Consider the following 14,543-nt stretch of genomic DNA (forward strand, 5'->3'; position numbering starts at 1 on the left):
CTTGCGACTCCACTGCCTCCCAGGACTCTTGCGACTCCACTGCCTCCCAGGACTCTTGCGACTCCACTGCCTCCCAGGACTCTTGCGACTCCACTGCCTCCCAGGACTCTTGCGACTCCACTGCCTCCCAGGACCCTTGCGACTCCACTGCCTCCCAGGACCCTTGCGACTCCACTGCCTCCCAGGACCCCTGCGACTCCACTGCCTCCCAGGACCCTTGCGACTCCACTGCCTCCCAGGACCCCTGCGACTCCACTGCCTCCCAGGACCCCTGCGACTCCACTGCCTCCCAGGACCCCTGCGACTCCACTGCCTCCCAGGACCCCTGCGACTCCACTGCCTCCCAGGACCCCTGCGACTCCACTGCCTCCCAGGACCCCTGCGACTCCACTGCCTCCCAGGACCCCTGCGACTCCACTGCCTCCCGAGACCCCTGCGACTCCACTGCCTCCCGAGACCCCTGCGACTCCACTGCCTCCCGAGACCCCTGCGACTCCACTGCCTCCCGAGACCCCTGCGACTCCACTGCCTCCCGAGACCCCTGCGACTCCACTGCCTCCCGAGACCCCTGCGACTCCACTGCCTCCCGAGACCCCTGCGACTCCACTGCCTCCCGAGACCCCTGCGACTCCACTGCCTCCCGAGACCCCTGCGACTCCACTGCCTCCCGAGACCCCTGCGACTCCACTGCCTCCCGAGACCCCTGCGACTCCACTGCCTCCCGAGACCCCTGCGACTCCACTGCCTCCCGAGACCCCTGCGACTCCACTGCCTCCAGAAAGCCTTGTGCCTCCTGAGACCCCTTTGACTCCAGAGCATCCTGAGACCCCTGTGGACTCCAGTGGTTCCTGAGACCCCTGTGATTCCAGTGCCTCCCAAGACCCCTGTGACTCCAGTGCCTCCCAAGACCCCTGTGACTCCAGTGCCTCCCAAGACCCCTGTGACTCCAGTGCCTCCCAAGACCCCTGTGACTCCAGTGCCTCCCAAGACCCCTGTGACTCCAGTGCCTCCCAAGACCCCTGTGACTCCAGTGCCTCCTGAAACTCCAGTGTCTCCTGAGACCCATTTGACTCCAGAGCCTCCTGAGACCACAGTGAACTCCAGTGCCTCCCGGGACCCCTGTGACTCCAGTGCCTCCCGAGACCCCCTGTGACTCCAGTGAATCCTGAGACCCCCTGTGACTCCAGTGAATCCTGAGACCCCTTGTGACTCCAGTGAATCCTGAGACCCCCTGTGACTCCAGTGAATCCTGAGACCCCCTGTGACTCCAGTGAATCCTGAGATCCCCTGTGACTCCAGTGAATCCTGAGACCCCCTGTGACTCCAGTGAATCCTGAGACCCCTGTGACTCCAGTGAATCCTGAGACCCCTGTGACTCCAGTGAATCCTGAGACCCCTGTGACTCCAGTGACCCCTGAGACCCCTGTGACTCCAGTGACCCCTGTGACTCCAGTGACCCCTGAGACCCCTGTGACTCCAGTGACCCCTGTGACTCCAGTGACCCCTGAGACCCCTGTGACTCCAGTGCCTCCTGAGCAGCCTGTGATAATTGTGACAACAATGCATTTTAAGACCCCTGTGACTGCAGTGCATGCTGTGTCCCCTGTGACTCCAGTGCAATATGATCCTGTGTCGCCCAGTGCCATGTTGTGTGCTTCTGCAACACCAGTATCTCTACGTAGTTTCAAGTATGTTCCAGCAATCACCTAGACCGGTGATGGCGAACCTTGGCACCCCAGATGTTTTGGAACTACATTTCCCATGATGCTCATGCACTCTGCAGTGTAGTTGATCATCATAGGAAACCTAGTTCACTGACCCGGACTGTCCTTCTGTGTACATAGTCCCCTGTCTGTGACAGTCTGCACACCTACTGTGCTCATTATGAGGGATGAGTGAGATTTTGTATGATTATATATATATATATATATATATATATATATATATATATATATATATATATATATATATATATATAAATAAAACATTTATATTCCCCAGTTTCCCTCGCTGATAACTCATCTGCAGGACAGGTTTGTTGTGCAGATGTATTGTGGTAAAGCAGAGGTGAACAACTGTGGCTCTCCAGCTGTTTTGGAACTACATGTCCCATGAGGCATTGCAAAACTGACAGTTACAAGCATGATTCCCAGAGGCGGAGGAATGATGGGACTTGTAGTTCTGTAATAGCTGGGGGTCGCAGTTTCCCACCCCTGCGGTAAAGTGACAAGCCCTTGTGCAAAGTAGAAGGCGAATGGAGGGGAAAACTGGCATTGGCCAAACCCACAATGAGATCATTTACCCCAAACAAACTGAGACATGCATACTGTCATTCTTTTCAAGTGGGAAAAACTCAGATAAATAATTTTTTTTGGTTGCTATTTTAAACTAGATCATTATAGTCTGGCTTAAAAGAAAAAAAAAACCCCAAAAAATGCAAGAACAAAAAAAACTAAAACAAAGCACAATCAAGATTGTGAGATCAGTCATTGCAACAAAATCTATCAGTCAAAATAAATAAAGGAACAAAATAAGAATATCATTGAATTTGAAGCAGAAGGAGGGGAAAAAAAAAAAACGTTCCTAGAAGATTAAGCTGAGACAGAAAAAAAGTTTGCTGCTTATAGCAAATGAACACTCTTGAAAGCCAAAAAGTACAACATAGCCAATACCAGTGTGACGGACTCTGCTCCTTCCTCTATCTAGCTCTCTTCTCCTGAAATACTCTGCACTGCTGGAGGACTCGGCTCTTTCCTCTATATAACCCTCCTCTCCTGAAATACTCTGCACTGCTGGAGGACTCAGCTCCTTCCTCTATATAACCCTCTTCTCCTGAAATACTCTGCACTGCTGGAGGACTCGGCTCTTTTCTCTATATAACCCTCCTCTCCTGAAATACTCTGCACTTCTGGAGGTCTCTGCTCCTTCCTCTAAGCAGGGTATATACAGAGAGAAAATGGCCGGTTCAGCAGGCTGGTCTAATGACTGGCTTCTGTTGCACAGCCATGCTGGAAAACCAGCATTTGAACAGCACTGATCTGTGTATACTGGCAGTGGAGCGCCCCCTGTCAGAATAGAATAGCATGGCGGAGCAGATCCCTGCATGAACATTGCTATGTTGATGCGGGGATCTTTCTGTTTTTTTTTTGTTCAACCTTCTAGTTTAATGAAGAATTGCATGTATATAACCAGCATAACTCTACTCTCCTGAAATGTGCCTCCCTTCTGTCTTATGCAGCTTTTTGATCCTTTTTTTAGCTTTGTTTTCTGTCTTATACAGTCGTGCCCAAAAGTTTTGAGAATTACACAAATATTAATTTTCACAAAGTCTGCTGCTTCAGTGTTTTTAGGTCTTTTTGTCAGATGTTACGATGGTATACTGAAGTATAATCTCATGCATTTCATAAGTGTCATAAGGGCCACACCCTGACTGATGGCAGCCCATTCTTGCATAATCAATGCTTGGAGTTTGTCAAAATTTGTGGGGTGCTTTTTGTTCACCCGTCTCATAAGCTAGACCACAAGTTCTCAATGGGATTAAGGTCTGGGGAGTTTCCTGGTCATGGACCCAAAATACTGATGTTTTGTTCCCCAAGTCACTTAGTTATCACTTTTGCGTTCTGACAAGGTGCTCCATCATGCTGGAACATGCATGGATCATCGCCAAACTGTTCTTGGATGGTTGGGAAAAGTTGCTCTCAGAGGATGTTTTTGTACCATTCTTTATTCATGGCTGTGTTCTTGGACAAAATTGTGAGTGAGCCCACTCTCTTGGCTGAGAAGCAACCCCACACATGAATGGTCTCAGGATGCTTTACTGTTGGCATGACCCAGGACTGATGGTAGCGCTCACCTTTTCTTCTCCGGACAAGGTTTTTTCCAGATACCCCAAACAATCAAAAGGGGATTCATCAGAGAAAATGACTTTACCCCAGTCCTCGGCAGTCCAATCCCTGGACCTTTTGCAGAAGAACAGTCTGTCCCTGGAGAGAAGTGGCTTCTTTGCTGCCCTTCTTGACATCAGAACATCCTCCAAAAGTCTTTGCCTCCCTGTGCGTGCCGATGTACTCACACCTGCCTGCTGCCATTCCTGAACAAGCTCTGCACTGGTGGTGCCCCGATCCACCGAAGAAGACAGTCCTGGCTCTTGCTGGACTTTCTTGGGCACCCTGAAGCCATCTTCACAAATGCAGTGCAAATGTTTTTTATGGGATTAAAGAGGTTGTAAAGGCAGAAGGTTTTTTATCTTAATACATTCTATGCATTAAGTTAAAAAGCCTTCTGTGTGCAGCAGCCCCCCTAATATTTACCTGAGGTCCCTTTATATCCAGCGATGTTGCAGGAGTGTCTTGGCTGTCCTGGACTTCCCTCCTCATTGGCTGAGACAGCAGCACTGCACCATTTGCTCCTGCTGCTGTCAAAGTCAGTCAGCCAATAAGGAAAAAAAGGGCGAGACCGGGTCACGGCTTCATGTCTGAATGGACACAGAGAGTGCCCCCATAGCAAGCTGTTTGCTGTGGGGGGCACTCAGCAGGAGGGAGGGGCCAGAAGCACTGAAGAGGGACCCAAGAAGAGGAGGATCTGGGCTGCTCTGTGCAAATCCAAGGCACAGAGGAGGCAAGTATAAACATGTTTGTTATTTAAAAAAAAAAAAAAAGACTTTACAATCACTTTAAGTTCATCTTCATGGCAAAGCAGGACTTTGAAATTAATTACAATTCATCTGATCACTCTTCAAAGCATTCTGGATTATATGCAAATTGTCATCATAAAAACCGAGACAGCGGACTTTGTGAAAATTTATATTTGTGTCATTCTAAAAGCTTTTGGCTGTACACGGCACACACAAGACAATGAAATGACACGCAGTCTCTGTACTACATGTACTAAAGGAAATCAAATGGAATGTAACACTTGATAATATTTTGTATTGTGGACTTTGCTGTATTCTAATAGTCGGTCATCCTATCACATTTCCTTTAGATAACTTTACTTCCATATGACCTGACCTATTCCAAAACCCAAGTTTCTAATATCTCATGTCGAGGAAATTGACTGTGACAATGGCAATGACCCCTAGAGGGCAGCATGCAGCTTCCCCCTATCATCCCCAGCCAATGGCAAGGTCAGCTCAGAGGAAGGGAGGAAGAGATGAAATTCCAGATGATGATAAATGAATCGGTGGAAATTCCAATTTTACAGGAACAATTCAGTGACACATCGGGGTCCGCACGGAACTTTCCAACTGCAATATACAGGAGGGGGTTTCTCTGAATGAAATGACACCTTTATTGGAAGTGATCCCTCTGGCTTTAAAAGGGAAATTACAATGTATTTTAAAATCATGCAGTCCAAATCACTACTATTGTGTGTACCTGAAAGTTATTTTAATGATTTTTACATTTTTGTTGTTGTTGTTGCTTGATGTATAATTAAAGCTGAACGCCAGCCTTCCCTTCAGTCTTGCACAGGTGTACAGGTTCTTCTCCTGTACTGAAATTGCTTATTCTGATTTCACTGCATACTGTGAGCTTTTCACTGTGTGCATCAGATTCTGCAGTAAGTCTGATAGCGCCTGTCTCACCTTGCTGGAGGATGTCCAGCATCATCTAGCTCTTTCCTTCCCAGCCTTTTAGTTCCTGGTCTGCCCTTTTCATCCATAAGATTTTTGTTTTTTCAATCATGGGGACTCAATATTACATGTGGGTGCTACCTAAAGCCCTGTGCATGCAAATGCCTAGGAACATCCACCCTTCTGGACTGACAGACACCCATCAAGGTGTTTTGGTATTTGCATAACTCCTCCCCCAAGAGCCATCCCACTGCTTACATCAGGGCTGAGGACTTAGGAGAGAAGAACTAATCAGGATGCTGGGATGTTTTCCAGGAAGTTCTGTACAGCACCCTGCCGCCTCCTCCCAACAGCCATGATCTACCTGCATTGCAAAGAGAAGCACAGTGACCCAGTCATGATGTCACTGGGTCTAAAATAAAGTATGTAAGGCTCCGTTCACACCTGAGTGATTTGGATCGCGGGCGGAATCACCGTGATTCTACCTGCAATTCCAGAATTGCAGCAAAACGCACACAAGTTTGCGCTGCCATAACTTCTTACGTGGTGAGATTTTGCCGCAATTAATGAGCGACAAAAACGTGGTACAATCGTGGCAAAAATAGCACCCGCAAACACTCTTGGCTCTGTGCCTAGAGATGGTACATGAGCTTCTTTGAAGTGTTTTTTGGAGTGGAGGGAGGTCTATTCAAGTTAAAAGTGCCGCTCCATAAACAAAAAAGATAATAAAAATGCACTGCAGCAGCTGTCACTGTGCTACGCTTAGGTGTGAATGGAGCCTAATAAAAAAAGACAAGTTTAAAAGACAAAAAAAATAAAAGCATTAGTATGTAGGTGATGGGAAGGGAGAAGGGAACCAGAGAAGATGAAATACAAGCAGATTAAACTTCAGCTCTAAGACCCCTTTCACACTGAGGCAGTTTTCAGGCGTTTTAGCGCTAGAAACAGCGACTGGAAAGCGTCTGAAAACTGCCGTCTGCATGTGAAAGCCCGAACGCTTTCACAATGGGGCGGTGCGCTTGTGGGACGTTAGAAAAAGTCCTTCAAGCAGCATCTTTGGGACGGTTTGGGAGCGCTGTATACATCCCCCTGCCCTGCCTATTGCAATGAAGTGCCTGAAAAGAGATTCCGAACGCCGCAACACTGGCATTTATAACCCCTTCTTCAGCCACTAGCAGGGGTTAAACCCCCCCCTCGCTAGTGGCCAAAAAGCACTGTTTAACCAGCACTAAAGTGCCGCTAAAACAATTGGCGCTTTAGTGCCAACCCACGGGCAGCCCCAATATGAAAGGGATCTAATGCCCTGTAGACACGTTAGGATTTTCCGACAACAAAATGCATGTTTTTTTTCGGACGGATGTTGACTCAAACTTGTCTTACATACACACGGTCACACAAATCTTGTCGGAAATTCCGAACATCAAGAACACGGTGGCGTACAGTTTATATATATATATAAAAACTACTGGGCGATATCTTCTTGAGATTAGTCTGTCTGTTATGCAAACAGAATTGTACTTGAGTCTGTTCTTTTGGATTCATTACTGTGTCTTCTATATGTTTATAAATAAAGATTTAAAAAAAAAAAATTTTTTTTTAAAAATTATATAAAAAAAATATATATTATTAAACCTTTAACACCTTGATAAGTTTAGGTACATTAAAAGGGAACTCCAACTAAACATTTTATTGGTTTTAGAAAGAGTTACGTTTTTATTGCTGTCTGTGTCCCTATGGGGTAGATTTCTCTTTCCTTTCTGTGACATGGGAGACAGGGAGTGTAAATCTTCCCAAGGAGAGGAGAATCCCCAACTCTGATCCCCCCTCTGTTCTATTCCGGTGATAATTCTAACACGTTGTAGTATTACACTTGCAGGCAATGTAAAAACCTGAATCTGAGTAGTAAGTATCCTCTTTTTGCGCTCCCTGTACAGCAGAGATGAAGTGTGGGAGAAGAGCATTTGTCACTTTTTCAGGCTTCTTACATGTTTTACAAGATTTAAAAGGCTAGAGCAACACATTTGATTTGTAAAATAAATTATTCCTCAACAGCACTTTAACCCCTTTCTGCCCATCCCCAGCATCAGGGTCTTTACACTTGGTGGGTGGGAAGGACTGCCCGATGATGTGACCACTGTGATTGGCTGTCCCGCCAATGACAGCTCGCTGACTGTGCTGGGAGGGTGAAATAAGCGCAGTCTTAGAACAGAAACCTCGGACGCATATTCGCAGCATGTGCCCTGTAAAGTCCATCCTTATTGATGCCGCACATATTGGTTATGTGGGCAGCAACAGGTTAAGATTAGGAATGATCATCTGCTGCAGAAAAGGCTTCCGAGCATCATGGCGGGATGTGTGATCCAGAACTGCTGACACTATACTCCTGCCTGTTCACGGTGATAATGTATTCTTCCTTTATGTGCAACATGTTTTGCTTAGGCTGGCCATAGGCAGATCGAAATTTGGGCATTTCAGCTGGGACTGGCAGAATTTTTACCCATGGGTGGCCGTCTCTGCTTGACAGATGTTGATCGTTTGACTGACCTCTGTTGAAATGACAATGCTGGAAAACATTTGTCGATCAAATGCTGGTCGGTGTATTCTAAGTCCCACTGTCAAAATACATTGGAGGGGCTTCCGCCATACACCTGATTTGTGTGGATGGAGGAATCTATGGCTAGTTTTTTGTTCTGTTATGTTATCTAATTACAGGTTATTTTGTTGCCTTTACTGAGCAGAGGTGTAAAGTTTCAGATAACATTTTCCCCAATTTTGTATAGTGAGGTGTCATATTATACAGATCTGAATTACTGAAGTAACTTTTTATTTCAGTTACTTATATATAGCGCCATCAATTTACACAGCGCTTTATTGATACACATTGTACATTCACATCAGTCCCTACCCTCAAGGAGCTTACAATCTAAGGTCCCTAACTCACATTCATACATACTAGGGACAATTTAGATAGGATCCAATTAAACTACCAGCATGTCTTTGGAGTGTGGGAGGAAACTGGAGTACCCGGAGGAAACCCACGCAGGCACAGGGAGAACATGCAAACTCCAGGCAGGTGGTGTTGTGGTTGAGATTTGAGCCAGCTACCCTTCTTACTTGCTAGGCAAAAGTGCTATCCACTACACCACTGTGCCACCCCTCTTTATTAGTGAAAAAACAAAAGCCCTGCAGAATATCAATACGTAATGACAATCAATCGGGACATAATTTTATGGTAAACTTTGTTTTGTTAGCTAAAAGAAAGTCGGAGACTGAGAAGTGCAGTGACAGCGGAAAGAGAGAGTCTCACCTCGACTGATCCTCTGCTTCTCCCCAGACAGGATCCCCGGAGTGTCAATCACACTAATACTCTCCAGAACCGGATTCGGCAACTGTGCACAGACAAACCTACACAAGAGAAAAAGGATGGAAACCATGAACATTTCTAATATACTGATGGATGTATGAATACTACATAAGAACCGATGTGAAAGGAGCTTCCCAACACCTCCTAGGGGGTCTCTACTCCTTCCTCCATTTCCCCTTTTCCAAAATACTATAATACCCTGCACTGTTGGAGGAATCTGTCCCTTCTTCTATCTAACTCTCCTCTCCTGAAATACTCTGCACTGCTGGAGGACTCTGCTCCTTTCTCTATCTCTCCTTTTCCAAAATACTCTGCTATGCTGGAAGACTCAGTCCCTTCCTCTATCCAACTCTCCTTTCCGGAAATTCTCTGCATTGCTGAAGGACTCTACTCCTTCCTCTATCTAACTCTCCTCTCCTGAAATGCTCTGCACTGCTGGAAGACTCTACTCCTTCTATCCAACTCTGCTCTCCTGAAATACTCTGCACTGCTGGAAGACTCTGTCCCTTCCGCTATCCAACTCTCCTCTTCTAAAATTCTAGGTACTGTTAGGATACTCTGCTCCTTTCCCTAGCTAAAGCTGGCCAGCGGGTTCAATTAAATAAACTGACCCAATACTCTATAATCCTCCATGCTGGGTCATTGTATTCTGATGGTGAGTTGACTCCCCCACCGTCAGAATACACAGATCAATGCTATAGTCTATAGCTTGCAGCACTGATTGAGCAGAAATTTTCCAACAGCGCGAATGAACAGAAGTCGATCGGTAGGTGTCCATAACATGGATCAAAATTTGGTTGGTCCCTGGCCAGCTTAACTCTCCTTTCCTGAAATACTCTGCACCAGGCCTGGACTGGGGGAGCCAGAGAGCACAGGAAGGGAGCTGGAGGGGGGGGGGGGGTATTTGGGAACGACCGGAGAGTACTGGAGGGGGGGGGGGGGGGGGAGCACCTGAATATAGAGGAATTGATCTCTCCATTTTCCTCCTGCAGCCACTAAATGTCCACTTCTCTGCCTCTCCCTCCTATAGGCATTCAGTAGCTGCAGGAGGAATATGACAAGATCAATTCCTCTATATGCAGCTGCCCCCCCCCCGCTACTCCTGCTATCCAGCTGCACAAGGGGCAGCACGGGCACTCACTTTCTCCCCGGTCCTGCAGGTACCAGGCAATGGGGTCTATAGCAGCTCCTTGGCCTTCATGCTCATGGGGCAGCTGAGTAGTTTCTACCCTCCAGCCTCAACTGTTGAACTGAATAGGTGGCTGGCACGGCACGGGCTCAAGGAGCAGCCCAGCTACTGCAACTGCCTTGGGCCCTACATGGAAATGCAGCCCGGCGGTGACGGCCCACTGGGCAGATGCCCGGTGTGCCCTATGACCAGCCCGGGCCTGCTCTGCACTGCTGGGGCACTCTATTCCTTCCTCTATCTAACTCTCCTCTCTTGAAATACTCTGCACTGCTGGAGGACTCTGCTCCTTCCTTTATCCAAAGCTCCTCTCCTGAAATACTCTGCTCCTTCCTCTATAAAACTCTCCTCTCCTGAAATACTCTGCACTGCTAGGGGTCTCTTGAACTATTACTTGTCACCAATAATTTGGAGGACAGTTTGAATAAAAAGCTCTACGGAGATCCTATGTCCTAGTATAACACTAGCTGATTGCCGATCTTATCAGATTGGAGTTTTGTTTTACATACTGTAAGTTGGACATAAATGGGCGAGTTTTAGCGTAGAGGAACGTGTCGGAAAAAACAGACTCTGCAAACACGGCTTTGTTTTCACAGAGCCGCTGTGTTTGTGGAACATATTCGCCATGCAGTGTTTGTTCCAAGTATGAAATTATAAACTGACAGAAAATCTGGAACCTGATCAAGCTTGGCCTGTAACCCTCCGTGAGATGAGGCTTCGGCTTCACAATAATAAAAGATTTAACAGCAGCCTCCAGCATGGTTCTCACTTAAAGGCATAGTCCACTTTTCATCCTACAACACATTTTTTTTAGGGTGGAACTCAAAGCATGGCCACATACATCATCCACCTACACCCAAGCAGCACCCCTTTAGACTTTGCGGGTCTCTTTTGCAATAAAGAGCTTGCCAGCTCGCTGTGATAGCGGGACTTTAGATCTGCGCTAACAAACTGTCAACGCACAAAGAAAAAACACATGACAACGCATCTGTCTAAGGCTCCATTCACACTTGTGCGACTTGTCATGCAACAAAGTTGGACATCAAAGTTGCATGACGAGTCGATTCCCATATGTTCCAATGATACCCATTCATATATGCGCGACTAAGCCCCCGTTCACATTGTCATATGAACTCACAGGTCAAATCACACGTCAAGTCGCATCCTATTGCCAGCAATTGCACTATTAAAATTGGAGTGACACCGACTGTGGTGCCGCACTGATTTGAAAAAGTAGTACATACACTACTTTTGCCGATTTTGGGTGTGACTTGAATAGACATCTGTGCATTAAGTCACACTGATAGCTTCAAAGTCGTACACCCGAGATGCGGCTTTGAAATTATGCGATTTCAGATGAAGTTCCACAATTTCAAAGCCACCGTCTATGTGAAGGGGGGGGGGGGGGGGCTTCAAAGTAGCTCATGCACTACTTTGGTCTAACTTTCATGCAACTTGAGGGTCATAGAGTCCAATTTTAACCCTCAGAGGTTGCATGAAAGTCATACCTGAATGTTATACAATGTAACTTGTGTGCAACAGTTGCCCATTATCACTGGTCAAAGCCGCATCCATGTTGCACCCATACAAAGTTGCACCCGCCAAATCGGACAAAACTTCAGAGTCATACAAGTGTTAAAGGAACCTTACACTACAAAAAAATGCAACTCTTTGCCCACACATGCATCTAAATGGGCTCCATTCACACTTGTACGACTCCAAAGTTGAGCCGACTTTGGAGTGCAACTTTGGATGGTTGCAACTGTGATACGACTAAGTCAGGTCCATAAATATTGGGACATTGACACAATTCTAATCTTTTTGGCTCTATACACCACCACAATGGATTTGAAATGAAACAAACAAGATGTGCTTTAACCGCAGACTCCCAGCTTTAATTTGAGGGTATTTACATCCAAATCAGGTGAATGGTGTAGGAACTACAACAGTTTGTATATATGTCTCCCACTTTTTAAGGGACCAAAAGTAATGGGACAGATTAACAATCATCCATTAAACTCACTTTAATACTTTGTTGCAAATCCTTTGCAGTCAATTACAGCCTGAAGTCTGGAACACAGACATCACCAGACGCTGGGTTTCATCCCTGGTGATGCTCTGCCAGGCCTCTACTGCAACTGTCTTCAGTTCCTGCTTGTTCTTGGGGCATTTTCCCTTCAGTTTTGTCTTCAGCAAGTGAAATGCATGCTCAATCGGATTCAGGTCAGGTGACTGACTTGGCCATTTCATAACATTTCACTTCTTTCCCTTAAAAAATTATTTGGTTGCTTGTGCGGTATGCTCCGGGTCATTGTCCATCTGCACCGTGAAGCGCTGTCCAATGAGTTCTGAAGCATTTTGCTGATTATAAGCAGATAATATTGCCTGAAACATGTCAGAATTCATCCTGAGGCTTTTGATCATCAATACAAGAGAACCAGTTCCATTGGCAACCATACATGCCTATGCCATGACATTACCACCACCATGCTTCACTGATGAGGTGGTATGCTTTGGATCATGAGCATTGCCTTTCCTTCTCCATACTCTTCTCTTCCATCACTCTGGTACAAGTTGATCTTGGTCTCATCTGTCCATAGGATGTTGTTCCAGAACTGCGAAGGCTTTTTTAGATGTCGTTTGGCAAACTCTAATCATGGCGTTCCTGTTTTTGAGGCTCACCATTACATTTTGTGGTGAACCCTCTGTATTCACTCTGGTGAAGTCTTCTCTTGATTGTTGACTTTAACACACATACACCTACCTCCTGGAGAGTGTTCTTGATCTGGCCAACTGTTGTGAAGGGTGTTTTCTTCACCAGGGAAAGAATTCTTCGGTCATCCACCACAGTTGTTTTCCATGGTCTTCCGGGTCTTGTGGTGTTGCTGATCTCACCGCTGTGTTCTTTCTTTTTAAGGATGTTTCAAACAGTTGATTTGGCCACACCTAATGTTTTTATTATCTCTCTGATGGGTTTGTTTTGTTTTTTTCAGCCTAATCATGGCTTGCTTCACTGATATCTGGATCTCACATTGACAGTTGACAGCAACAGATTCCAAATGCAAATAGCACAATTGAAATTAACTCTGGACCTTTTATCTGCTCCTTGTAAATGGGATAATGAGGGAATAACACACACCTGGCCATGGAACAGCTGAGCAGCCAATTATCCCATTACTTCTGGTCCCTTAAAAAGTTGATGGCACATATACAAACTGATGTAATTCCTACATCGTTCACCTGATTTGGATGTAAATACCCTCAAATTAAAGTTGAAAGTCTTCAGTTAATAAAGCACATATTGTTCATTTAATTTCAAATCCATTGTGGTGGTGTATAGAGCCAAAAAGATTAGAATCGTGTTGATGTCCCAATATTTATGGACCTGACTGTATGAATGGTTATCATTGGAAAGCATGGGGAACAACTTGTCATGCAACTTTGATGTCCAACGTTGCATGAAAAGTCGCGTGTGAATGAAGCCTAAGGAAATGTATAATTCTGATAATATCTGCATTCATCCTGCCTGCTCTGTACACCACACATTCAATTAGAGCTTACAGGACAAATATTCCTGCTATGTAAGTTGGAGATGGACTGAGCAATAGCCATCTCTGAACCTGACCTCACAAGTCCCTGTCCAATAATCAGAACATAGCTGTGAAAATTCACACCATACCCACTGAGGAAGACCCAACCCTGAGTCTTCTCTACAGTCCATACAGCTCTGGTGGCCTAAGGCTGGCCATAGATGGGTCCAAATTCCTTCCATCAGCAGCTGATCAGCATATTCTGGCAGTGGAGTCCCCGCTGTCAGAGTACAATAACAGTGCGGAGGATATCTCCATCAACTTTTCTTTGTGTGGATTAAAAAATCCATTATTTTTAAATTGCCAACTGATTGAAAAAAATTATCCATCTATGACCAGCCTTAATTGGAAGTTCAACTGAAGTGTATGTAAACCCTAACAATAAACTTCTTTTATTGTTTTCCCTTTGGCCTGTTAAATTTACACCTAAAAGGGTTTTGTGAGATCTGTTTGAGGAGTGCAAAAAATACTTGTTGATTTTGCCAGAAACCCAGTGAACTTCCTGTGCTCTCCACCTGCTCTGATTGCTGTCAATTAAATTGTTCCCAGCTATCTTTAAAAGAGATGTACAGGGTTCTCTTTTTTTAAGGATCATACTTAACTAGGTGGATACTGCATCCCAGGTGCCTCTAACAATGGAAACCAATCGATCTAACACCGCAGATCGCTCGGTTCTTATAGCTCCCTGAGCAGAGAGCTGATGACCGTCAGTGAGCAGCTCTCTGTTCTGCCCCCCTCACTGGAGCACTGGGCTGTGGAGGTACTTGATGATGCCTTGTGGGAGGGTGAAACGCGTTGACGTAATTTCCGGTTATCGAGTCCAAACTGCGT

General features: G+C 45.8%; 1 protein-coding gene across 2 annotated transcripts in view; it reads right to left on the bottom strand.

The window, feature by feature from the left end:
- EHD3 (EH domain containing 3) overlaps positions 1–14,543 on the bottom strand; it is a 94,561-nt gene that overhangs the window by 48,487 nt on the left and 31,531 nt on the right. For both annotated transcript variants that reach the window (XM_077485877.1, XM_077485878.1), the window contains exon 3: positions 8,880–8,977. In XM_077485877.1, coding sequence (XP_077342003.1) covers positions 8,880–8,977 — 98 coding nt within the window. The remainder of the gene's footprint in view (positions 1–8,879; positions 8,978–14,543) is intronic.

This window comes from Lithobates pipiens, unplaced genomic scaffold, assembly GCF_037356315.1.
Source record: "Lithobates pipiens isolate NorthernLeopardFrog02 unplaced genomic scaffold, aLitPip1_a1.2 Scaffold_18, whole genome shotgun sequence".
NCBI lineage: Eukaryota > Metazoa > Chordata > Amphibia > Anura > Ranidae > Lithobates > Lithobates pipiens.